Source organism: Pleurodeles waltl, chromosome 6, assembly GCF_031143425.1.
Source record: "Pleurodeles waltl isolate 20211129_DDA chromosome 6, aPleWal1.hap1.20221129, whole genome shotgun sequence".
Classification (NCBI taxonomy): domain Eukaryota; kingdom Metazoa; phylum Chordata; class Amphibia; order Caudata; family Salamandridae; genus Pleurodeles; species Pleurodeles waltl.
Window position 1 is genome coordinate 937,909,389 of NC_090445.1, and position 26,798 is coordinate 937,936,186.

The 26,798-nt window shown below is 43.7% G+C and overlaps 1 protein-coding gene across 8 annotated transcripts in view; it reads left to right on the plus strand.

The window, feature by feature from the left end:
• The window catches only part of LRRC27 (leucine rich repeat containing 27), a 463,960-nt gene that overhangs the window by 258,030 nt on the left and 179,132 nt on the right, over positions 1-26,798 (plus strand). For 6 of the 8 annotated variants that reach the window (XM_069239754.1, XM_069239755.1, XM_069239752.1 and 3 more), the window contains 2 exons: positions 12,675-12,912; positions 21,216-21,344. In XM_069239754.1, the coding sequence (XP_069095855.1) occupies positions 12,675-12,912; positions 21,216-21,344 (367 nt within the window). Of the gene's footprint in view, positions 1-12,656; positions 12,913-21,215; positions 21,345-26,798 lie in introns of all 8 variants that reach the window. The other 2 variants (XM_069239756.1, XM_069239758.1) reach the window with 2 other exon arrangements.

Here is a 26,798-nt window from a genome sequence, read left to right on the forward strand (position 1 = left end):
AATCAAAACAGTTTTGGGGGAGGAATGGTGAAGATTAATATGGTCATCAGAGGCAACTCAGTCCCAGAGCACAAACCCCTTATCCACCAATTAGTGGTATGCTTCTTCGGGCTGTGCTCCTCATTGGACTCGCACTGCAGTGCCCAGTGGTCCCCGGAGCAGGTTTCTTTGCTGGAGTTCTTTTTCCAAATAGGCCATGAGCCGGATATATCTGACCCAGTATTACAGCAACCACCACGTTATCAAGACATTTCATGAAATATAAACATACACCAGACATGCGTTGGGTGATCTTGGAAACTATGTGTGAGAACGAGAACACCAAAGAGAGACTGCTTGAGAATGTTCAGAGACAGGTATTCAGACTGTGGACATACATTGTGAGACTGAATTACGCCATCCCTTGGTCTCTCCTAGCAAGAAAGTAATGCCATGATGTAGCATTAAGAGAAAACATTCACTTATTCATAAGATACACATCTTAATACAAACATTTTTAACCTGTTGACAGAACAGTGGTGGGCACACCGTGTGTAAGAAATGGGGCCTCTAGTTTGCGACATGCTTTGCACCATGTCCAAGTAGGGACCCTTACTCTAGTAAGAGTAAGGGAGTCGCAGAGCTAAGATAACCCCTTTGTAGCTTGGCACGAGCAGTCAGGCTTATCTCAGAGGCAATGTGTAAAGTATTTTTACTCACACACAGTAACACAGTGAAAATACCACAAGAGTACTCCACCCCATTTTAGAACAAAATAGCCAATATTTATTAGAGTAAAACAAGACCATAACGACAACAATCCAACATACACAAGTAAAGATATCACTTTTTTAAAGGTTGAAATGAGTCTTAATCCATAGGAATCAATGATTGTATCTTTTTAGCACAAAGTTCTTGGGAAGCATCAAAAACAGAGACAATGCGGGCAACAGGGGAGGTGAGGCCCCAAAAAGCGATGCATCGGTTCCCTTGTTGCGCAGGGGAGATGATGTGTCAATTATTTTGTCGCCGGAGAGGCAATGCGTCGGTTCTTTATTGGCAGGGAGGGTGATGCATCAATTCTTTTCTCGCAGGGAGGGCGATGCATTGATTTCCAGACATGTAGCCTCTGTTCCAGGATTGATGAGAAATTGACACCCGGGGACAATATGTGGAAAATCCACATGCGCTCGATTCTGCAGCCCCAAGACAGGCACTGTGTTGATTTTCCAGCTGAGGGACAGACGCTGTGCTGATTTTTCTGCTGCGGCACATTGATGCATGGATTACACTTCCAAGGGCCCAGGGACTGGAGTTGGCACCATTTGGCAGGTCGGGAATCTCAGCAGAAGAGCCCAAGGCACTGGCAGATGAAGTCTTTGATGTCACTGAGACTTCTTAGCAGGAGGCATTCTCAGTTGCACTCTCAGCCCTTGGAGGACCTTTGAAAGCAGGATGTAGAAAGCAAAGTCCAGTCCTTTCACTCCCAGGACAGAAGCAGCAAGCAGCAGGCCAGCACAACAAAGCAACAGGCAGAGTGGCAGTCCCCCCTGTAACATCTAGCTCTTCTTCCTGGCAGAATGTCCTCTGTCCAGAAGTGTTCTAACTTTGTGGGGTCAGAGAACCAGTACCATTTCTGCGTTTAAAGTAGGCAAACTTCAAAGAACAGTCTTTGTAGTACACAAGACCCTTCTTTTCCTGCCCTGGCACCAGACACACTCCAGGTGGTTGCAGACTGCTTTGTGTAAGGACAGGCACAGCCCTATTCAGGCGCAAGTGTGAGCTCCTTCCACCTCCCTAGCCCAGGAAGACCCATCAGGATATGCAGGGCACACCTCAGCTCCCTTTGTGTGACTGTGTAGAGTTAATTCACAAACAGCCCAACTGTCATCCTGACCCAGATGTGTATTCCACAGCCAGGCAACGGCACAGAATGGTTAAACAAAAAAAATGCCCACTTTATAAAAGTGGTATTTTCAAATTTACAATTTAAAAACCAACTTCACCAAATATGTATTTTTTACATTGTGACTTCAGAGGCCCCAAACTCCAGATCTCTATCTGCTCCCAAAGGGAAATTACACTTGAAAGATATTTTAAGGCAATCCCCATGTTACCCTATGGAAGAGATAGTCCTTGCAATAGTGAAACCAAACGTAGCAGTATTCCACACCAGTACATGCCCTTATCTTTTAAATACACCGCCGTCTGCCCATGGGCTGCCTTTGGCCTTCCCTTTGGGTGACTTACATGTAGTAAAAGGGAAGGTGGGCCCTCTTGCCAGGTCGAAATGGCAATTTAATATTAAATGCACAGACACTACAATGGCAGGCCTGAGACATATTTGCAGGGCTACTCATATGGGTAGCACAACAAGTGCTACAGGTCCACTAGTAACAGTTAATTTACAGGTACTGGGCACATCTGGTACACTATACTAGCGACGTACTACAGGATAAACCAATCACCAATACAATATAGACAGAGAGCACTTGGACTTCAGCACTGGTCAGCAGTGGTAAAGTTCCAATACTCCTAAAGACAGCAAAAACTAAATTCAGCAAAGGATCAAAAACAGGAGGTTAGAAGCCAAAAAGGCAGGGAAAACCACACCAAGGGCTGACAGGTCTAACACCCTGGTAAACAATATTTAATTAGACTAGTTTGGGCCTTTTGAGAAAGCAGTGACAGACACACCTTGATAGACAATTTTGTTATTTGTAATACACATTTTGTCATATTTCAGCGGTGCCTATTTCGCTTGTTGCTTGAAAGGTGACAAGGATACCCTTATTGAACTTGTCTCTTTATCACATCTGCCTTTTTTGCACCAAGTAGACCTGCCCATAAACAGTTGCGAAGTGGAAGAAAGATTTATTTCTTTGTAAATTATGTACTAACCTATGCCGTGAATATTTCCATGGAATGGAAATTGTCTATTTTAGTACACTGTTTGGTGGTAGAAGGGCAAGAGGGCTTACCAGATTGTACTAAATGATGCACAAGGGTTAGTCAAGTTGGAAATTTGCTTAAATAAACTTAACACACACAATTCCAAAGTAAGTCCAATAATCAAATGTTATCATTTTGGAAGGCGATTAGAGGGTGATTGTGAATCAGTAGAGGTTTATTTTACCAGTTTGTGGAAATTGGCTTGCATATGCAAGTTTAGTGCTTTTACAGAGGAATGTATTTATAACCAATTTATACTCAATTATAAGAATGAGAGATTGCACAAAGAGTTGTGGTTGAAAGATAAGCTTTCTCTGAGCAACATTTTAGCTTTTTGGTAGGGAATATGCTGGTGTGGTTAAGGAGAAGGAGATAAGGTGTTATTTTTTGTGAACGGCATAGTCATATGGCATGCCATAAAGGTTGCCCTGCATAAAAAGCAATGTGTGGCAAGTGTGGTGTGAGGGGTGATTAAATTTCAGTAAGGAGATCAAGAGGATATCAAATGCTAGGGCGGTGTGCAAAGAAGTTGTATTACAGTGTGTTAGAAATGGGGTCTTTGGTTGGCAGTCAGGTTACCCCCTGTCCATGCAAGGACCCTCACTCTAGTCAGGGTAAAAGAGAATCACCCTCAGCTAACCCCTGCTTACCCCCTTGGTAGCTTGGCCCGAGCAGTAGGCTTTACTTCAGAGTTCTAGGTGTAAAGTATTTGTACCAACACACACACAGTAACTTAATGAAAAAACTACAAAATGACACAACACAGGTTTAGAAAAACAGAAATTAATTATCTGAACAAAACAAGACCAAAACGACAAAAAATCCACAATTCACAAGTCAAGTTATCACTAAAAATACAAAAAGAGTCTCCATGTAATTTTTGAACACACACTAACACTGTTAACGTGAAAATGTACCTTGGGTGCGTTCAAAATAACCCCGCACGGGCAAGTGTGTGTCAAAAAGGCCTTGCGATGTGTCGATTTCACTCACAAGCGAGACCTTGCGTAGTTTCTCCTCTTGTCAGGTCGGGCGCGTTGTTTCTTCTCTCTGCAGGAGAGCGATGCGTCGATCCAGTCAGCACTCTCGGGTCCGGGCAGGCCTTGTGTTGTTTTTACACGCACGGCGGTACTTGCATCGGAAATCCAGCCGCACGATGATCCGAAAACCACGCAGCGCGGGTTGCGATCTCACCAGCCTCCATCAGCGATGCTGCGCGTTGTTTCTCCAGCTCTGTGCGTCGATTCTTCGGTCGCGTTACAGGCAAGCATCGATTTTCAGCCGCAAAGTCGGCGGCGCGTCGATTTCCCAGCCGCATATCAGAGATGCGTCGATCTTTTCCCTGCATTGGCATTCTGTGCGTGGATTTCTTCCTCTTAGGCTGCCAGCTTCTCCTTTCAGGGTCCCAGGAACTGGATGGGCACCACTTAGCAGAGTAGGAGTCTCTCCAGATACTCCAGGTGCTGGCAGAGAGAAGTCTTTGCTGTCCCTGAGACTTCAAACAACAGGAGGAAAGCTCTAAATCAAGCCCTTGGAGATCTTCACAAGAAGGAAGGCAACACAAAGTCCAGTCTTTGTCCTCTTACTCTGGCAGAAGCAGCAACTGCAGGATATCTCCACAAAGCACAGTCACAGCCAGGGCAGCTCTTCTTCCTCAGCTCTTCTCCAGGCAGAGGTTCCTCTTGGTTTCCAGAACGTTTCTAAAGTCTGTGGTTTTGGGTGCCCTTCTTATACCTATTTTCTCCTTTGAAGTAGGCCTACTTCAAAGTAAAGTCACTCTTGAATGTGAAATCCTGCCTTGCCCAGGCCAGGCCCCAGACACTCACGAGGGCGTTGGAGACTGCATTGTGTGAGGGCAGGCACAGCCCTCTCAGGTGTAAGTGACCACTTCTCCCCTCCCTCCTAGCACAGATGGCTCATCAGGAAATACAGACTACACCCCAGCTCCCTTTGTGTCACTGTCTAGTGTGAGGTGCAACCAGCACAACTGTCAAACTGACCCAGACAGGGAATCCAGAAACAGGCAGAGTCACAGAAATGTTATATGCAAGAAAATGCTCACTCTCTAAAAGTGGCATTTTCAAACACACAATCTTAAAATCAACTACTAAAAGATGTATTTTTAAATTGTGAGCTCAGAGACCCCAAACTCCACATGTCCATCCGCTCCCAAAGGGAATCTACACTTTAATCAGATTTAAAGGTAGCCCCCATGTTAACCTATGAGAGGGACGGGCCTTGCAACAGTGAAAAACGAATTTAGCAATATTTCACTGTCAGGACATATAAAACACATGACTATATGTCCTACCTTAACCATACACTGCACCCTGCCCTTGGGGCTACCTAGGGCATACCTTAGGGGTGCCTTACATGTACGAAAAGGGAAGGTTTAGGCCTGGCAAGTGGGTACACTTTCCAAGTCGAATTTACAGTTAAAACTGCACACACAGACACTGCAGTGGTAGGTCTGAGACATGATTACAGAGCTACTTATGTGGGTGGCACAACCAGTGCTGCAGGCCCACTAGTAGCATTTGCTTTACAGGCCCTGGGCACCTCTAGTGTACTGTACTAGGGACTTTCTAATAAATCAAATATGCCAATCATGGATAAGCCAATTACATGCACATTTTGTAAAGGAGCACTTGCACTTAAGCACTGGTTAGCAGTGGTAGAGTGCTCAGAGTAACAAAAACATCAAAATCAGAGTCCACCAAACATCAACAACCTGGGAAAGAGAGGCAAAACGTTAAGGGAGACCACGCCAAGGATGAGAAGTCTAACACAGTGTAGGTAGAGCGTGCTTGAACTTGCTTTTTCATTTAAAATCAAATCAAATGAGGATTTATAAAGTGCAACTACTCACGGGTAAGGGTCTCATGGTGCTAAGGGGGTTTGTCCTCTGAGCTTTCGTTGAAGAGCCAGGTTTTAAGGTCCCTCCTGAATTGGTGACTTCCTGAGATGCAGGGGCAGGGTGTTCCAGCTTTTTGCCGCGAGGTAGGCGAAGGATCTCCCGCCAGCCGATGTCTTCCGTATGTGAGGTACGGTGACTAGTTGTGTGTTTGTTGAGTGGAGCGGAGAGGTCTGGTGGATGAGTAGAAGGTGATGCAATAGTTGAGGTAAGCGGGTCCTAGGTCGTGGAGGGCCGGTATGTAGGCGTGGATGAGGAGCTTGAAGTTAATTCTCTTCTCAATAGGGAACCAGTGGAGTTCTCTTAAGTGATTGGAGATATGTTTGCAGCAGGGAATGTCAAGGATGAGTTTGGTGGAGGCGTTTTGGATGTGCTCTAACTTTTTGAGGTTCTTCTGGTCCTTGCAGTGTCATCAGCCCTGAAGAAATGCAGGACATTTTTATGGGGCAAAATTTTACCTTAACTGATCACAAACTATTGAGGGAGATTTTTATGTCAAAAGGTTCAGATGCGGTATCTTCCAGAATCAGGCTTTGGATGATTTATTTTTTCTGTTTGAGATTAGAATACATCCTTGGCTTTTGGAATGTTGCAGTGGATTGTCTTTTGGGATCGATGGGATATGTGTTTGTCCCTTAACAGATGGAACAATTTTGGAGGAGGAATAGAGGCGGGACTTAGGAAAGGACACCTATCTACAGCAAGTTCTGTGCAAGTTGAAAATGGCCTTGAGTGCTAAGAAGAAAAGTTAATTGGGTCCATGTAGGCCTATGAGGGATGAACTCATGAAGAGAGATGGGTTGCTTTTCAAATGGACTAAGCTTATACCACCATATACTTTAAAGGAGAGGCCACATAGGACACATGGGTAACTATAAAGACCATAGAGTGGATTACACAAGACTTCTGGTAGCCAAGTCTGGAACTATGGTTGAGAGACATGTTTGGGATTGTGCGGAATGCTGGCAAGGTGTTGAAGTCAGCACTCCACCCATGTAATTACTATGCATCCGTGAGATGAAGTCCCTACAGACCTAGTTATCCCACTAAATGGTGAACATTCACACATTATCTGTTTGTGGTTTTGGAATTGTTCTGAAAACGGCCAGGGGTGAAGTTTGTTTCAGATAACAGTTTGAACGGTGTCATACATTCCCTGGGGAGAATTTATAGTAAAGGCTTTCCGAAATTCCTTCTGATCGACAATGGGAGCCAGTTTTGTTCCAAGGAAATGGAAGAGTATATGACAGCATGTGGAAATAAGCATAAAAATGTGCTCTCTCTCATCCTTGAACCAATTGAGTGCAAGACAAGATTTAACAAGGTTTAACAAGACTCAGGGCAACATTCAACTTTTAAAGATGATTGGTGTACTCTGGAAGCGGTAATTGAGTAAGAAACGTCTTCCTTACAGTATATATCTCCATTCTGTCACAAAGCAGTCACCTTTTGAGTTGTTCAGAGGTAGAAAGCCATGCACTTGATTGTCTTCATCAGCGATGTTGTGGGCTACAAGATGTGTATGTGTGTCAAATCAACAATAATAAAAAGAAAGGAAAGTAGAGTGTCAGGTGAAGAGGATGAGTAATTTGGATATCTCCAATTTACCATGTTTTAGGGTGGGATAACGTGGTGCAGATTGGCGACTGTGAGCTATGTTACTTAGACTTAGTTCACTAGACTTTTGAGAATGATACAATGCCGTCAAGACCAACAACAGCAGAATCTGAGATGAAAGTTGAATATATTTGGTTGTAGTTGTTGGTAAAGAAGTGTGAAGAACCCTGCTGTAAAAGACAATGTTAACTGTGAGAGCTTCCCTCTGGACGATGTGGAAGGATACTCATAGGTTCTCCCATTAGGATGTGTATAAATGCCCAAGCAATGTTTAGATTTTGATGTGCAAAGAAGGACATAAAGGTGAATATGACATTTAAATAGCTGAAGGACTATGTAGAGCATAAAACCGTGGCTTTCCCATTGCGAAACTTTTGATATGTTGATTTTTCGTATAGTTTCCACATATCCAGATTAACTACTGGCCTCATATTTTGTTTCCCCTTGTGCTATGGTATCTTGGGGTGGAAGCCTGTGTGTGGAGCCTTGCGTCATGTGGCATTTGGGTGATAGTTAAGTTGGCTGTGGCTCAGGGTGTTCTTTTAATAAAGCTTTAATCTAACCCTTACCTGTCCCCTAGAACTTGATTCAACAGTCTTTCTTGCAGAACAAGCAGTTTCCTGATAGTTTAGTGCTGTTTTAATACTGTCATTGCATTCAGATGTATATTAGGTAAGATGTCAGAGAGAAAAAATAATTGCTCTGGAATATCGGTTTATTTTTTGTCTGCTTATTGAGCTCCGAGTTTCCCCATCCCCTTCCTCCCAGTTACCCTCGTACCATAGATTACATTCTTTCCATCTGAAAGCTTACATTTCAGCTGTCGTGCTAAACCAATATTGATCTTTAGTTGTGCTTCGCCATAGCTCACCACTTTATCCTGTTGACGGGGCACTGAATCATGCACATCGCTTCTTAAATCTCCTGACGGGAAAGCAGGGGGCTGAATTTCGTGAATTCACTTTGTGACATATTATTTCCTTTACAGGCTCCAGTAGTATATTGACATCTCTTATGTCACCAAACATTTCATGCTTGAGTGAGCAGGGTACACTCTGTTTCTGTCTTACTCCTCTTCGCATTTACTTGTAATAACATCTGGGGATTGCCGGCCAAACTCTAGGTTCTCCAGTGTAGCCTCTGGGCAGCCTGCCTTTGCCTGCAGTGCCTGGCTTGGAAAGAACAGACAAATGAGTTTGTGCAAACAGGGATGTCTGTGTTCTGTCTTCTGAAAATAGTGCACACCTTCTCTAGTTTATCATTTTTTGTGTGGATGACTCCATCCTTGATGGTTTTGCTCATGGTGCAGCTTGCATCTTGCCCTTCACACCAGAAAACGGCTCTATTATCTGCAGGCTTGAATCCCATCAACTGTATGTTCTGCAATTCTGGGAATTAGTCAGTTTCTGAAAACAATGTAGAGGACTCTGGGAATGCTATAAGAAGGCACAAGGAGTCTGTAGGAATAGAATTGATAAAGTGGGATTATACGTCTGCAAAATTTAGACTAGTCGTGTAGCGAAATACAGTAATATAAATTCCAACAGCTCACAGTCTAGACAAGTAATAATATCTGCTGAACCTGCCTTTCAACGTATCTTGGCACATTAAGATGAGACTCGGAAAGAGAGTACACTAAACCATGAAGCGACTAGAAAAAAACAGGGTCCAATCTGGTAAACAACTAAGTTGTTTACAAACATTGGGGAGCGTTTAAAGACAGTTGAAAAGTACTACCTGGCATTAGAAATTGATCTCGAGCAAGAAACTAATCAAGTGAAAGAACATGGGCATTTGTTAGTGGACTAATAGTGGAAGCTTGAACACTGAAAATTACCAACAAGGAAATAACCTTTGTGTAGTGGGAACAGAAAAAGGCTGTGAAGCATATGATACCAGAGGCTTTATGGTCGATGAAATATAAAAAGTGTTCTCTGATTTAAACGCTTGGGGCCGGGATTTCAGCTACAGGTCGATTCCATCTAAGCATAAAAACCCACGTTCCCTATTTTTCAGACATGCTCAGACATGAAATCAAAGCCATTCCCTATAGCATTGCTGTTTTAAAATAACTTTTTACTTCACCAAAAGCTGGCAAAACACAAGGCACACATTATGGGACAGGGTCAAACGTTTTGTGTACGATCAGATTTTTGCCATGTCACCATGGAATGTAGATGGCATCTTTGTCCACAGGATGCAAAAAATACAAGTATTTCTCGTCGCTTCTGCAAAACTTAAAGTAATTAAGGATGGGCGCTCATATTTTTAGGGTCGAGCCTGCGTCGCATGCACTTGCGCATGCATTTCGCTAAGCGAGACGATTTAGGAATTAAAAAGGGCTCGGAGCCCCGTCCATGTCACGTAAGTGTCTTTCATTGGTTCGTGGGCTTGCCTGTTAGAATCTGCTTGATTTCATTAGTGGAAGGCACACATATGTCATGCCTTTTCCGGTGGTTAGCCCTCCTTGAGCGCATCGACCAAGTACAGAAAACATACGAGGCTCGCTGTTTTCCATCTGGTTCGTGGACTACTTTTTCTCTATTTTCGCAGCGCGATCTCACTTGGCAGAAGTCGAGCGCTTTGCATAATATTGACCCTGTTACACAGTTAATTGCACTTTTTCCGGTTACGTACATAATTGCACTTTTGCCGATAGGTTTCATTACGAGTGAAAAGTCCGGTTAGGAGTTTACAATGCTATTAGCTCTAACACGAACAAACGCGAGACCCAATGCATTGAAAATGCTTGTTTTCAGTCAGAAATCAAAGCTACGGATTTTTTTAAAACTACTTAAAAAGCATAGGTGAATGGCAATATGAACAATTAAAACACTGTTCAACATCTTTACGTATTTAGACAGAAAGAGGTGTGTGATACATATATTTCAGCTCTAATGGTACTAGTCTATATGTTTAACGGGTTTGTTAGGCAGCGCGATAGAGGAGATTCATCATAGTGTGCAGTACAGGGTGGCTTGGCCTCAGACAGCCACAATAGACGTTTTTTCCCAAGAAGAGGGTTCTGTCTCCACTGAAGGAGCCTAGAGGACTTGGGGCAAGAGCATTTGGGTTGGCAAAGTGGGACTTTTTTTGAACTATTGTGGTCATTGGTGTAGCATTTTCGAACAAAAATGAGGTGTGAAAAATATTTTTAAAAATAATGGAAAAAATAAGCAGGAAGCAAATACTCCGTATTTGAGCGTGAAAAATAGGAATCTTGGTTAATTATGTCAGAATTGGCTATTCTAACTTGGAATATTAGGGGTCTGAATCAGACTACCAAAAAGAGACTGGTTGCAGATAAGTTGAAATAATATGTATTGAGGTAGCCCATAGAAGATATAACAAATGTAAAGTTTCCAAACAATTGGGACATCAGGTTTTTCGGATGCACTACTCAATTTGTTTCCATTCGTGGGGTTGCAATGTTGGCCTGTTGGAGCAGGTTACACATCATACTAGATACAGTCAAGGCAGAGGCAAATGCTGCTGTGTTCCAATGAGGATGCAGGGAGATGCATTATGCTGCATCCGTTCTGCTCACAGGACCACAGCTGGGCTGGCAGAGCATCTTCAGGCCCTTTTTCAAAGGTCCATGTTTAAGGTGGCTCCACCTGGGGAAAAGACTTACATCGAGTAGGGTCCAGGTGCCGGGTTATTACTTATTAATTGTAATGAGGTAACCCAATGTTATCCTACGGGAGAAGTAGGCCTGCAGTAGTGAAACAAATTGGAGAGTTTTCACTACTAGGACATGTTAAGAGTACATGTCCAGCTTTGTAAATGCACTGCATCCTACCCTCTCAGAGATTTAGGGGCCTACCTTAGGTGTGACATATATATTAACAAGCATTTGCAATGCAGTGGGTCTCGCATTTGCTCGAGTTAGCGCTATTACCATTGTAAACACCTAACTGGACTTTTCTTGCCAAATGAATTAAATGAAAAAGAAGAGCGCAATTGCGCTATGTAAAATGCAGTGCAATCGTGCTGAAATTGAAAATGAAAAAAAACAGGCATGATCGCGCTATGTAAAACACAGCGCAATTGGGCTGGGTGGAAAATAAAAAGATAAAGTAGTCTGGAAATCATGCTGAAAACATGGAGTCTCGTATGTTTTCACTAGTTGGCTGGTGTGCTCGAGGAGGGCTAAACACCGGAAAAGTCATGATGTATGCATTCCTTTCATTAATTAAATCAAGCGGATTTTAAAAGGCAAGCTCACGAACCAATGAACGTAACAGGCGTGACATGGGCGTGGTTAAAAGCCCAAAGAGAGATTACAACAGGGAAGGAGCACTTGTGAGCTCGACCCTAAAGAGGAAGGTTTAAGCCTGGCAAAAAGATTATTTTGCGAGGTTAAGTGGCAGTTTAAATTGCCCACAGAGGCTGCAATGGCAAGCCCGAGGCATGTTTTAAAGGCTACTTAAGTGGGTGCCACAATAAGTGCTGCAGGCCGACTAATAGTATTTAATTTACAGGCCCCTAGTACATGTAGTACCTCAGCAGTAGGGACTTACAAGTAAATTAAATATGCCATTTGGGTGTAAGCCATTTCTGCCATGATTAAAGGAGAAAGCACAAGCACTTTAGCATTGCGAAGTTCCCTAAAAGCCAACAAAAACTGGTTCAGAAAACAGGCAGATGAAGGTAAAATGGGGATGAAGCTGCAGAGAGGGCCAAGTCCAGCGGCAAGCAGTCTCATTTTCGAAATGAAAGAAACAGGACTGACAATCTAACAAAATCTGCTTTTTAAAGATGAGACACTGAAATATATTTCAGCACAGATCTCGTCCGTCTAATGCACTGTTTGATATGGAGCTTGCAAGCACTGATGGCTGTGTTCATTCTATTGGAAAATTAGATGAAAATTAAGAACCTGCACAATAGATTTGGCCTCAACTCCCCACTTCCAAGAACGTGTGTAGTGGATGATAATTTCAAGTTTATGCCCGATGCACACTTTTGTGGAAATTCGAACAGTGTGTGTGCAAATAGCTTACATTCTCCTTGTTTTCTGACATTTAAGGCTCGGTCCGCTTATAGTTATGTTAAAACAAAGTGGTATACCCGAGTGAACAAAAGTATAGATCTTCACTTATTGTGCAGACATACAAAACCAGAAGCAAATGTCTTTTACACTACAAATCAATTTTCATGCAAGACCATGTTCATTCTGAATGTGTTAAAGTCTGTTTGATTTCAATAGACATGCCGCCTGTTGAAAAGCTGAAATTGGGTGAACTAATGAGATCGAGTTTGGATTTATCAGACGAGTGGCCTAACGAACAAGAGATGAAGCTATTTCAAAGTTTGAAACATCGAATTATGCAGAGTGAGAAGGACGAATGTATTCAAGGACTGCCATATTCCATCCCGGGTGGACAAGCGGAAGATTCTAGTTCTAAAATAAAGGACACAAAGAGAATATCTGCATTAAGTGCCAGGTAAGAGCGATAAAGACTGTTCCTGCCGACTTAAGCTATTGTGTCTGACTGATGTAATCTAATGCATTCGTGTTTGGAGAAGTAGTATTAATGTTTTCCTAAACCGTCAAATAAGCCTTTTTGTGATACTACACATGGGTTTATTCAATTTAGTAGCAAATGTGAAACGCTATCCAGGAGCAAAAGTTACTTTTGAAGAGCATGGAAAAAGTAGAGAAAATTATTTTTGTCTTCTTAGGGTACTGCAGAAAGTACCCTTGTATCAATTAAAGGCTTTATGGAATTGTGACAGCGCCAAGTCAATCAGTAGAGAGCAGCAAGGTCCGCAGTGTCCTCAGCTTTGAAAGTGGCCTTGGACTATCCAAGCATTACCCAGCTTGTTAAAAAAAGCTCATTTACGTGTGTTGCTATGTCCTCAACCTAGTGTTTTGATTGACAAAATTATCAGACTGCTAGGCTTATTTCCTGATTTTACTCTATATGCCGGGTGGACTCTGCTCCCTACCGGTTGCAATCAGCCAGATAAAAATCTCATTCCTGCTTCTGATGCCTTCACAAATGTTAACCTCCCACAACTCTCTCCCCAACCTGAACACTTATATTGATGCAGTTACAAAGTTTTTCAAGCCTCATTGTCATTCATGTAGGAAAGCTTCATGAATTGGCACAAAAAATATGATAAATGACAACTATATAAATTGCTGATCTCCTAGTCTTCCTCTTCCAAGCCAACATGTTCGCCACCAAAAACACTAGAAGCATTTTTAAAAAGTATAGTCTACAAGGTGATCAACTCATTTATGAGACTATCTTTAAAGGGTTGAAATACCTTACCCAGTCTGCCCTCACACTTATTTCCAGACAACTCTGTGAAAGCTTAAACTGATACGTTCAAATGAAGGCTGATTCGCTTGTTTCCATGCAGTCTCACCTGGGGCTCTCTTCTGTCTGGTGCTAGTTTAATTCTCCTGACTTTAAACAGATTGTTAAATTGGATATAGCCAACACAATAAAGACCTTTAAAATCCCCTTCTGAGAAAAACAAAAAAATGTTGAATGTAATGCTTGAATTAATCTTAGCCACTGATAAATACTCAAGGCTGCTTGTAGGCCAACTTTGTTTGCCCACCATGCCACACTACAAACAGACAAGCCGTAGACTAAACAGACATGGGTCCCATTCTCTCCATGTCAAAAGACACAGGCTGCACCTCACTGTTAAGGCCCAAATAGGCCAATACCAGTCTGGGGTTGGTTATGTTGCTGTTCAGGTGGGACATGTTCTAGAAGTTCTGATTGAATGTTCCTTTTGGTGCAGACCCAAGGCTGATTTTATACTGCCAGTTCCTGTATGTGCTGATGAGTTGGCAAAAAGGTGGCTGAAATTAATGTAAAGCATTTTTCACATCATTGTTCTTTCAAACCCCTTTCTCCCAGTGAATAGATGTGCAGGACTAACATGACCGGGATCGGCCTGTCTAGGCTGTTGCTGGTCTCGTAATCCAACTCATAATTTAATTCCTCAATGAAGGGGAATTTTCCTCCAAGCTTCAACAAACGTCACCCCTAATTAAAGACTAAAACACAGGCTCTGGGATGCTACCAGTTCATAAACGTATCTTGAACCTATCAAGTGTGCTAATATCCCTTGAACCAGCAGTTACGTTACTGCTCAGTTCTTATGTCACCCTGAGTTACGAGGGAACGAGGACACCAGCTTTGCACATTATGAACGTAGTGGATAAATCTAAAGTGTACAGAAATTAAATCCAGTGCAATCGAGGTAGCACAAATGGATCGAGGGTAGTTTACTGGATGGTGCATTACATTTCAGTGTAACGCAGCTGTGAGAGGTAGCTTTGCAATCTTGGCACAACATTGTGGCACTGTTTAGAGTGATGTCATTAAAGCACATCCTATGTGGAAAAAGCTCCTGGTGTCAAATGAACACAGTGATGCATCAGAAAAAAGTTGTGGTGCAGAGTGAAAATTGGAAAAATCATACGCAGATGTAGGAGTTTGACAAAATCACTATATTTCAGGTGAGAAGTGGACAGGGCCTCTATTTAAGAATGTAGCAGGTAGCTGTACTGTAGGTCTATGTCCTAGTACAATCAAAATGTCTTTTAAAGAGGCAAGGGTAGGGCAAGTTATGTGACTGGCTGTGCAAGAGAAATGTAATCACTGAAAGTCAATGTAGAGGATAGTCACTCCTAGGCTTCCTTGAGCCATGGACATGTTCTTAGATCTCCCCTCTCCTTCAGATTTAAGAAGTGACCAATGATGCCTCAAATGTCTCCTGCCAAAGCTCATGCGATCTTTCGTCAGGCATTAACAGGCAGGCTCTATCTAGTTTCATTCCTCAGTTGTGTTATTAGCGTAGGCTGGGCAATACAGTGGGAGGTTGGTACCCACTCTGGGACAGCAAAAGCCCACTTGGAACTAAGGAGGAGTAGGAGCAGGTCAGGAAGTGGGAAACCGCCTACCTTGAACACTTCTTCCCTCTGTTTTCCGTTGTGACCAATCAAAATTTCTACCAGGCACTGGCTGTGCTTGTCAGCCCACTTATTTACTACTGGGACTACTGCGGTGTGCCACACCTTGAGTTTACAAAAGCCCATCTTCAGGAAGTGTTTCTGTTATTGGCCTTTTCCTGATTTAGGCTTCCCATGGCATATTAGCATGCTTGAGAACTGAAAAGGGGCTAGAAAGATTTACACTGCCTCATCAGAGCTATAGGAAGAATGATGAGGGAATGGAACAAAGCCAAGAAGCAGGCTTCAAACGCATCAGTTTACTGTGTGGAAGACGCCCATGTCTGCCTAGTACCTTTCAAACATGCACAATACAGCAGATCCAAGGCTCCTATCTACCTGGGGCACTTCTGCAGGCAGGAATGTCTGTATCAGAATCTGTATTGATCAAGCAGTCTGCTGTGCACTCTAAAAACATCAGCATCCTCCTTAAGCGGTGTGATTAGAACAGCGGGTAGAAATATTAGAGAATGTAATCAGAGCTGCATATGACAGATGTTGTGTATGTATGCTCCATACTTTTGCTTTTCTTCAGGACCTTCAAAGAATAATTTAGCTGTTCAATGGGGGAGGGGTGGTGTCCTGGAAAAGATACGCTGGATATGACGACGAGCATTGTGGCCCTGGGAAGTAGTTTACAGAGGGAAACAGTAATGGCAGCAACAAAGATAAAGGCCTACATTATAGCGCCAGCAGGATTCACATCTTTCCACACATAAGTGTTACTTGGTCGGAAGTGCAAATCATACACTGTTATTTACAGATGTTGTTGGTTTTGCCTTACCTGAACTTCTCCCCAAAACCCAGGCATTTGCAAAGACATAGCTATCCTGGCCCATGGAGAGAGAGCTGAATAATATGTACACTAGTGTTCAGGTTCAACAGGTAACTTGCCTTGCTTTCTTTCTCCTATTTACCCGTATGAAATTGAATCTAGTTAAAATTATTTACATGCATGCATTGGTAGTATCTTACCATGATTGCACATATCAAACCAGGTATTACCACTGTTACCCAAGGCCCAAGTTTTGCTATGGTGTGCACTATCATGCCCTGCCATAGAGCATGAATTACCACCATAATGCAGAAGTCCGCACTATAGTAGGTGTGGATGCCATGGACAGTGTTAGACTTGGCATCCTTGGCATGGTCTCCCCTAACTTTGTGCCTCTGTTTCCCAGGTTGTTGATGTATGCTGGACTCTGTTTTTGCTGTTTTTGTCACTCTGGGCACTTTAACACTGCTATCCAGTGTGTTCTGCTTTCCTGCTCTTATCTCATAACCGAGTTTAGAGAACCTCTCTGGAATGCACTTCTGAGTTTAAAGAAGACATTTATTGTTATTATTACTTCACTACGAGGTTCCTGAGAGACAAAATTAGTAGGTTGGAAGCACACGTTCAAAAGTAGTCGCAGCAATGAAAGCAAAATATATCAAAGTACTTCTCAGTTGCAATGTACACAGCAAATACATGTGATTATATTATAGCATAACTTCAAAGCAAAGCATAAAAGTCAAAATTGCATCACCGTAGGGCCTATTACTGCTTCATCTTTCTGGGGTCTGCAAGTTGATGACTCCGGTCACCTGCGAGAAAGAGATTTTCTACCCAAACGGGAGACAGGCAACTGACGTCTCCGTTCCTGTCTGAAGTCAAGCAGATTCAATCTAACTCTGCTGTAGTCCAGAGTCATCCTTAAAGGCAAACTCAGTGTGAGAACCGAAGAAACTTGGAGAGTGGTCAATTCTCCGCGCCTCACTCGTTCTCAGACTGGATTGAGAGGTAAACACAAAATCTACGTGCTCTTATCAGCTAAGGTCTGGTGTGAAAAACACAGCTTGGTCTACCATGTGGAAAAACACAGCTTGGAAAAACACAGCTCATCTGCAATGTCTCAACTGCAATGTCCAACCCCACGTTAAAGCCAATAGGCAGCTAACCTAAATACCAAATGTAATGTCTAATGCCATGTCAAAGCCAATAGGCAGCTAAACTGAATACAGAATGTAATGGCTAATGCCATGTCAAAGCCAATAGGCAGCTAACCCAAATACCAAATGTAATGTCTAACTCCATGTTAAAGCCAATAGGCAGCTAAACTGAACACAACATGTAATGTGCTACTGATGAACATTGAGCAACTAATATGCGCAATTGTGAAACACAGTCATTGGTTAAACACAATTAATAGCATCACACAGTGCTAGAGGTCAAGTGCTCCTATGTAAAATGTATGTGTAGTTGGCTTTCCCTGATTCGCATATTTGATTTACTAATTTGTCCCTAGTACAGTACACTAGAGGTGCCCAGGGCCTGTAAATCAAATGCTACTATTGGGCCTGCAGCACTGGTTGTGCCCCCCACATTAGTAGCCCTGTAATCATGTCTCAGACCTGCCACTGCAGTGTCTGTGAGTGCAGTTTTAAACTGCCAATTCGACTTGGCAAGTGTACTCACTTGCCAGGCATAAACCTTTCCTTTTTTTTTTTCTTTTACATGTAAGGCACCCCTAAGGTAAGCCCTAGGTAGCCCCATGGGCAGGGTGCAATGTATGTAAAGGGTGGGACATGTACTTATGTGTTTTACATGTCCTAACAGTGACATACTGCCAAATTCAGTTTTCACTATTGCAAGGCCTATCTCTTTCATAGGTTAACATGAGGACTGCCTTTAAATGTTATTAAAGTTGATATTCCCTTAGGGAACAGATAGAAATATGGAGTTTAGGGTCTCTGAATTCACAATTGAAAAATACATCTTTTAGTGAAGTTGGTTTTTAGTGTGTTTGAAAATGCCACTTTTAGAAAGTATGCATTTTCTTGCTTAAACCATTCTGTGACTGCCTGTTTGTGGATTCCCTGTCAGGGTCAGTTTGACAGATTGGCTGTTTGCACCTCTCTCTAGACAGTGACAAAAAGGGAGCTGGGGTGTAGCCTGCATATCCTGATGAGCCATCTGTGCTAGGAGGGAGGGGAGGAGTGGTCACTTACACCCGAAAGGGCTTTGCCTGCCCTCACACAATGCAGTCTCCGACCCCCTAGTGCGTGTCTGGGGCCTGGCCTGGGCAAGGCAGGATCTTACAAACAAGAGAGACTTTCCTTTGAATTAGGCCCATGTCAAAGGCAGAAAGGGGTATAAGAAGAGCCCCCAAAACCCCTGAAAATTAGATCACTTCTGGAGTCAAGAGGAGCCTCTGCCAAGGAGAAGAGTTGAAGAACTGAGGAAAAGTGCTGCCCTGCCTGTGCTTTGTGGAGTTATCCTGCAGTTGCTGCTTCTGCCTGGGAAAGGGGACAAAGACTGGACTTTGTGTTATATTTTTGCTTGAGAAGAATCTCCAAGGGCTTGGACTGAGCTTGCCCCCTGTTCTGAAGTCTCAGGGCCATCAAAGATTTCCCCCACTAGCACCTGGACTCTCTGCCGAGACTCCTTCCCTGACAGGTGTTGCCCTATTCAGTCCCTAGGCCCTTGAAAGGAGAAGCTGGTGAAAATCCAAGAAAACTGACTTCGGACGACGCTGGACCGATGCCGCCGCCGAATCCGGTGATGCCGCCTGCAACCGACTCCATTGTCCTCGCTGGAGTGCGACAACCCTCGCAGGCCCAACACCGTTGCAGCCCGCCGAAGTCCGCGACTCCATGGAAGTCGCTGCACTACGTTGTGACCGTCGGATATCGACTATGTCTGAAGTGCGCAGATTCAGTGCTTCGCACAGACGCCGCCTCACCTCCACCGCTCCACAGCAAGGACCTGACGACTCTTCGTGACTCCTCAGCTCCTTCGTCCCGCAGCACCTGAGCCGACGCCACCTCGGATCCAGAAAGGCCGCGATCCCCGACTTCGTGCACCGGCTTGTTTTCACACTTTACTAAGGTACTGTACCTGGGGGTCTGTGTGACTTCGTGCCCGGCGCCGTTGGCGTCGGATTGTGGGGAACGACTCCATCATGACACTGTGTTAACACCTCATCGAAGCATTTTGTGTTTCTAAGCGCTATTTTTAAGTTTAATCTTTAAAAATTCATAACTTGACTTGTGTATGTCGAATTTTTGTCGCTTTGGTCTTGTTGTATTTAGATAAATATTGGTTATTTTTCTAAACCTGTGTTAAGTCATTTTGTGGTGTTTTTACTATATTACTGTTTGTGTTGGTACAAATACTTTTCACCTTGCCCCTGAAGTTAAGCCTACCTGCTCGTGCCATGCTACCAAGAGGGTGAGCAGGGGTTAAATGAGTGTGATTCTCCTTTACTCTGGCTAGAGTGAGGGTCCTTGCTTGGTAGGGGGTAACCTGACTGCCAACCAAAGACCCCATTTCTAACAGACAGCATGATATGTCAAGATTTGTCACTGCTGTGCAATAGATGTCCACAATGTAACAAGAATTACCATGATACTTAAAGAACCATTTCTGTGCTGTGGATGCACACACCGTGCCAGGAATTGCCACTGTTGTGCCACAAGAGCATTTTACCAGGTGTAGGAACTGTAGATCATATAGTTTCAAATCACTTTATTGAAATTTCATAGAGAAATATAAGAACCACAATTATACATGTATGACAACACAGGTTAAACCAGAAGGGAAGATGAACACCGCTGTTGAGACTCCCAACATAGCTTATAGAAATGGTGAACATCAGATATGAGTATGAATTGGTTAATCATACCATAGATGCCGTCAAGTTGCCACAAATTGAGTCCGTTGTCCTTTCCTGTAGGTCACTTTAGTCTGCGTTTATGCCGATTTAACATTTTTACCAGGCAGGCAGGGATTCACTTAGAAATAAATTTTGGGAACTCTTGGTTTTGCATGAGGGGTTTAGTACCTCTGTGGGTGGCATGTTATTCAGATTTTACATTCCTCACACCAGCTTTTTTTATGATGCTAGTTTAGTCATCTAATTATACCACAGAATTTGTCACAGTGCAGACATCTTGCAGAGGGAACTGAATGCTGATTCTTTTTTCTAGAAGATGGAAAAGTGTCATATATAGACACGCCTCTGGCCTCTTTTTGTTTGGCACTGTGGATAGGTGCATTAGGGTAATGCTCTTAGGCATCTCCAACTTAATCTCTGTGATTACGTGTAAGATTCCAAGAAATATAAATTAATGAGGCTTAACCAGTCAGTTTATGCTGGACGTTGGCATCATTCTGACTGATGAAAGGTTTAGTCCTTGCTGTTCAGTATCACAAGACATCTCATGCAAGTCTTCTTTTGTGGATGCTTATTAAAATGTAAAATGCATCCCACCACAGATGTACCCATGCTGTTCATTGTGATTTCTTGTGAACAGCTGGCAAAATTTACTATTGTCAATTTTGCCAGTTTTAGAGTGGTATGGCTTCTTTCTGTTGATTGACTGAGATAACGTCATTATTCGCCAAGCATACAGTTACTTCTTAAGCATGTGAAAGAACAAGTCTATGGTTCATTTGATCACTTTATCTAAGATGACTTTTATTTACAAGTGTCTAGAGTGGAATTTCCTGTTTAATTCTTGTATTTCAGACTCCTTCTTACCCTTTAAGATGGTGTCTTCTACACGACCTTAAAGCCAGTACTCCGGTGCTCTTTAAATCCGTTTGCAGGAACAGTCTGATCATAAGCTGGCTTGCACTTGCCCCTTGTTACGGGTTTCTTTTACAGATTGTCATGATATCTATTGCTATGCCTTGCCATTTTAATTTGTATTTTCCATATGCATATTGTACAACTTTGCATATACATTTGTACTACAAAGAGTAAAATTCATATATTTTCAAAGAAAGAAGAGCAATTTGACTGATCCTTCAATGTATGATGTAAAAATTCAGAACAGAAGAGCCGAAGAACGCAAAAAAACTGCACTTACGGAATTAAAGGAGAAACAAGCTTTTCTTGAGCAACGGAAAAGGTACAGTAATATAGTTCTACTTTACTTTTATAATTACTTTATATTTTGCACGCTAATATCTGCCTATTGTGATTTATTTTTTTTATTGAACATCATAAAACCATAATGTAAATACATTGTTGATGGTATAATATGGTGGAATATTAAATGGCTGCCAGTATCTGGAACACCTTCTTTAACTTGTCATACCTATGCTTGATTTTTCATTTATTTTACCTGTTCCAATTTTAGGTTGTGTGTAATGAATGTTGCTTGCAACATTGCCAAACCCTTAAGCGATATAATAACAGCAAGGGATTCTGAAATTTCCTAGTTAACTTTGGCTAAGTGAGAAAGAAATGCAGTTATGCTTTAGCTGTGAAGACTGCCTGTGCATATTCTGATTTCGAATAACTGTTTTCAAAGGTTTGGGTTCCTGGCAGGGCGTGTCTATTAAAACTGAATTGTTTTGTTTTAGCTTTTCATTCTCCCATATGGGGTTAGTGTTTCCTGAACCCTACAAGTACGTGTGTTGTCTCTTAGGGCTGTAATGCATTTGTGATTTTAAAAAGTCTGTTGTAAACCATCGCAATTTTGTTGTTTCCATGTTTGTTTGGTCTGGGCCTCTACAGGAATGTATTTGGAAGTGCAAGTATGTCTTATGTGGCTCCATGACATTCCATTTTTGTCATGGGTATGGTACTTCTTTCCCAGGCAGCAATTCTAAAGCTATGCCTGGGCACCGGAAAGAGTAAAACTTCAGTTTGGAAGATTATTTTCTGCAAATGCAAGAGGTATCCCAGCGGGCGTTTAGTCATTATGTTAACTCAAGTTAGAAAAATCAGAAGTTAATAATGGAATGGATATGACCAGTAGATCAGTGATTTACAAGAATGCTTTATAATACCTCTTAATAATTTAATAATGTTAGATATGGTGAAAAGTAAATGTGTTCAAATTCAGAATTATTATTCTTGCTTTCAATCATTTCCAGTTTACTGTAGGAACGTAACTTCTTTATGCCTCTGAAAATGTGCATTTCGGGAGGTTTGTACTTTGTCTTGTGGTTTCTTGTAGGGGGGCATTTGAAGCTTACTGTGATTTGTTCTTTCATTTTCTTATCTTCAGGACTGTCTTTTTATGTTCATCAAAACTGAAAGGCCGATTTGGAAGAGTCCTCATCTTTGTATTGTCCTACCAATAATTTTTTCAGATAAAAAGTCATTTGTTTGGCATTATGGGGGTCATTCTGACCCCCGCGGGCCGGAAGCCGGAACCGCCAGAAGACCGTACCGCGGTCAAAAGACCGCCCGCCTGCCCAGCGGGAAAGCACCAGCAACGAGGAAGCCGGCTCCGGAGTTGCTGGCAGTTGCACCCGTCGCGATTTTCAGTGTCTGCCAAGCAGACACTGAAAATCTTAATGGGGCCCTGTTAGGGGGCCCCTGCAGTGCCCATGCCAGTGGCATGGGCACTGCAGGGGCTCCCAGGGGCCCCACAACACCCGTTCCCGCCATCCTGTTTCTGGCGGTGAAAACCGCCAGAAACAGGATGGCGGGAAGGGGGTTGGAATCCCCATGGCGACGCTGCTTGCAGCGCCGCCGTGGAGGATTCCCTGGGGCCGCGGGAAACCGCCGGTTTCCCTTTTCTGACCGCGGCTGTACCGCCGCGGTCAGAATGGCCCCAGAAGCACCGCCAGCCTGTTGGCGGTGCTTCCGCGGTCGTTGGCCCTGGCGGTCCATGACCGCCAGGGTCAGAATGACCCCCTATGTTCTTTGGTAGTAATTTGAGCAGATATATCCATTTGAAGAGAAAGCTTCACAAAATAAATGGCTGAATGGCTGTATTTTTAATGTTTTTTATTCTTTGAGATAAATAGTCCAAGTTTCAGGCCATGGGGAAGGCAGTCAACAACTGTGATGTTCTTGGTAAAAACTGAGGAAGGAGCCTGTATCGGCAAAGTCCCTCTATACCGTGCATTTGCAGTATTTTAATTTGCTGCATGCATTGACATATTTCTGAGGTAAGAATGTGTGCTAGTCCTGCATTCCTCAATTAAAAGCTGTGGCACTATTGGTCAAAATAAGTGTAATTTAATGGCCCATTATTTACACCACCACCACTGTCAGAAATGGGGTCTTTGGTTGGCAATCAGTTTACCCCCTGTCCAAGCAAGGACCCTCACTCTAGTCAGGGTAAAAGAGAATCACCCTCAGCTAACCCCTGCTTACCCCCTTGGTAACTTGGCATGAGCAGTAGGCTTAACTTCAGAGTGCTAGCTGTAAAGTATTTGTACCAGCACACACAGTAACTTAATGAAAATACTACAAAATGACACAACACAGGTTTAGAAAATGACCAAAACGACAAAAATCCACAAAACACAAGTCAAGTTATTAATTAAAAAACAAAAAGAGCCTTCATGTAGTTTTAAACACACACTAGCACTGTTAGCGTGAAAATGTACCTTGGGTGCATCAAAAATAACCCTGCACGGGCGCAGGTGCGTCAAAAAGGGCTTGCGATGCGTCGATTTCACTCACTCACGAGACCTTGCGTCGGTTCTCCTTTCGTTGGTTCGGGGCATGTTGTTTCTTCTCTCCGCAGGAGAGCGTGCGTCGATCCGGTTAGCACTCTTAGGTCCTGGCAGGCCTTGTGTTGTTTTTACACGCCCAGCGGTGCTTGCGACGTAAATCCAGCCGCACGATGATCCATAAACCAGGCAGCATGGGTTGCGAGCTCCCAGCCTCCGTCAGCGATGCTGCGATTCATTTCTTCAGCTCCGTGCGTTGATTCTTCGGTCACGTTGCAGGCAAACGTCGATTTTCAGCTGCAGATCGGAGTCGTCTCGATCTTTTCCCCTCACGGCATTCTGTGCGTGGATTTCTTCCTCTTAGCCAGCTTCTCCTTTCAGGGTCCGAGGAACTGGATAGGCACCACAGGGCAAAGTAGGAGTCTCTCCAGAGACTCCAGGTGCTGGCAGAGAGAAGTCTTTGCTGTACCTGAGATTTCAAACAACAGGAGGCAAGCTCTAAATCAAGCCCTTGGAGATCTTCACAAGAAGGAAGGCAACACAAAGTCCAGTCTTTGTTCTCTTACTCTGGCAGAAGCAGCAACTGCAGGATAGCTCCACAAAGCACAGTCACAGGCAGGGCAGCTCTTCTTCCTCAGCTCTTCTCCAGGCAGAGGTTCCTCTTGGTTTCCAGAAGTGTTCTAAAGTCTGTGGTTTTGGGTACCCTTCTTATACCCAATTTCTCCTTTGAAGTAGGCCTACTTCAAAGCAAAGTCTGTCTTGAATGTGAAAACCTGCTTTGCCCAGGCCAGGCCCCAGACACTCACCAGGGGGTTTGAGACTGCATTGTGTGAGAGCAGGCACAGCCCTTTCAGGTGTGAGTGACCACTCCTCCCCTCCCTCCTAGCACAGATGGCTCATCGGGAAATGCAGACTACACCCCAGCTCCCTTTGTGTCACTGTCTAGTGTGAGGTGCAACCGGCCCAACTGTCAAACTCACCCAGACAGGGAATCTAGAAACAGGCAGAGCCACAGAAATGGTATATGCAAGAAAATGCTCACTTTCTAAAAGTGGCATTTTCAAACACACAATCTTAAAATCAACTTAACTAAAATATGTATTTTTAAATTGTGAGCTCAGAGACCCCAAACTCCACATGTCCGTCCGCTCCCAAAGGGAATCTACACTTTAATGATATTTAAAGGTAGTCCCTATGTTAACCTATGAGAGGGATGGGCCTTGCAACAGTGAAAAACGAATTTCGCAATATTTCATTGTTAGGGCATATAAAACACATTACTATATGTCCTACCTTAACCATACACTGCACCCTTCCCTTGGGGCTACCAAGGGCCTACCTTAGGGGTGCCTTACATGTAAGAAAAGGGAAGGTTTAGGCCTGACAAGTGGGTGCACTTGTCAAGTCGAATTTACAGTTAAAACTGCACAGACAGACACTGCAGTGGCAGGTCTGAGACATGATCACAGAGCTACTTATGTGGGTGGCACAACCGGTGCTGCAGGCCCACTAGTAGCATTTGATTTACAGGCCCTGGGCACCTCTAGTGCACTGTATTAGGGACTTACTAATACATCAAATGTGCCAATCATGGATAAGCCAATTACATACACATTTTGAATAGGAGCACTTGCACTTTAGCACTGGTTAGCAGTGGTAAAGTGCCCAGAGTAACAAAGATAGCAAAATCAGAGTCCAGCACACATCAACAACCTGGGAAACAGAGGCAAAAGGTTAAGGGAGACCACGCCAAGGATGAAAAGTCTAACACGTGTCCCCCCCCCCCCCAGCTGAAAGTGGGGAGCAACTGCCCAACCTCATGGGAGTTCTCATCACTAAGGCGGAAGAACCAGGACAGACCATCAGCATTGCCGTGCTCTGTACCAGAATGGTGTTCAACCGTAAATTCCATCCCCTGTAGGGAAATGGACCACCTCAGCAGTTTTGGATTCTCACCCCTCATCTGCAATAACCATCTGAGGGGACTGTAGTCGGTCTGAACTCGGAAGTGAGTCCCAAACAAGTACGGTCTTAGCTTCTTCAGCGCCCAGACCACAGCAAACGCTTCACGTTCTATGGCACTCCACCTACGTTCCCTAAGAAGTAACCTCCACCTAATGAAGGCTACAGGTTGATCTAGGCCCTCTTTATTAAGCTGTGAGAGTACTGCTCCAATACCATGCTCTGAGGCGTCTGTTTGCACAGAAAACTCATTGGAGTAGTCGGGTGCCTTCAGCACAGGTGCTGTGCACGTAGCAGCCTTCAGGGCATCAAAAGCGTTTTGGCAAGCCTCTGTCCAGATCACTTTCCTGGGTTGCTTCTTCGAAGTCAACTCAGTCAAGGGGGTGACAATGGTACCATAACCCTTGACAAACCTCCTGTAGTATCATGTGAGACCTAAAAAGGCTATCACTTCAGTCTGGGTCTTGGGAGGCTCCCAAGCCAGAATTGTGTCAATCTTAGGCTGTAGGGGTGCCTTCTGGCCACTCCCCACCTGGTGTCCTAAGTACACCGCAGAACCCTGCCCTATTTGGCACTTACTCACCCTTATAGTGAGGCCTGGCTTCTGCAGTGCCTCTAACACTCTCCAGAGGTGTTGCAGGAGTTCCTCCCATGTGGAACTAACCACCGCAATGTCATCCAGGTAGGCGGCACCGAACTCATCCAGCCCAGCCAACACCTGGTTGACCAACCTCTGAAAGGTGGTAGGGGCATTCTTCATCCCAAATGGCATGATTTTAAGTTGAAAGTGGCCATCTGGGGTAGAGAATGCTGACTTCTGCTTGGCCCCCTCATTTAAGGTAATCTGCCAGTACCCAGATGTTAAGTCAAACGTACTGAGGTACTTGGCAGCTCCTAACCGGTCAATGAGCTCATCAGCTCGGGGATGGGGTGTGCGTCAGTCTTGCTGACTGCATTGAGTCCCCAATAGTCCACGCAGAACC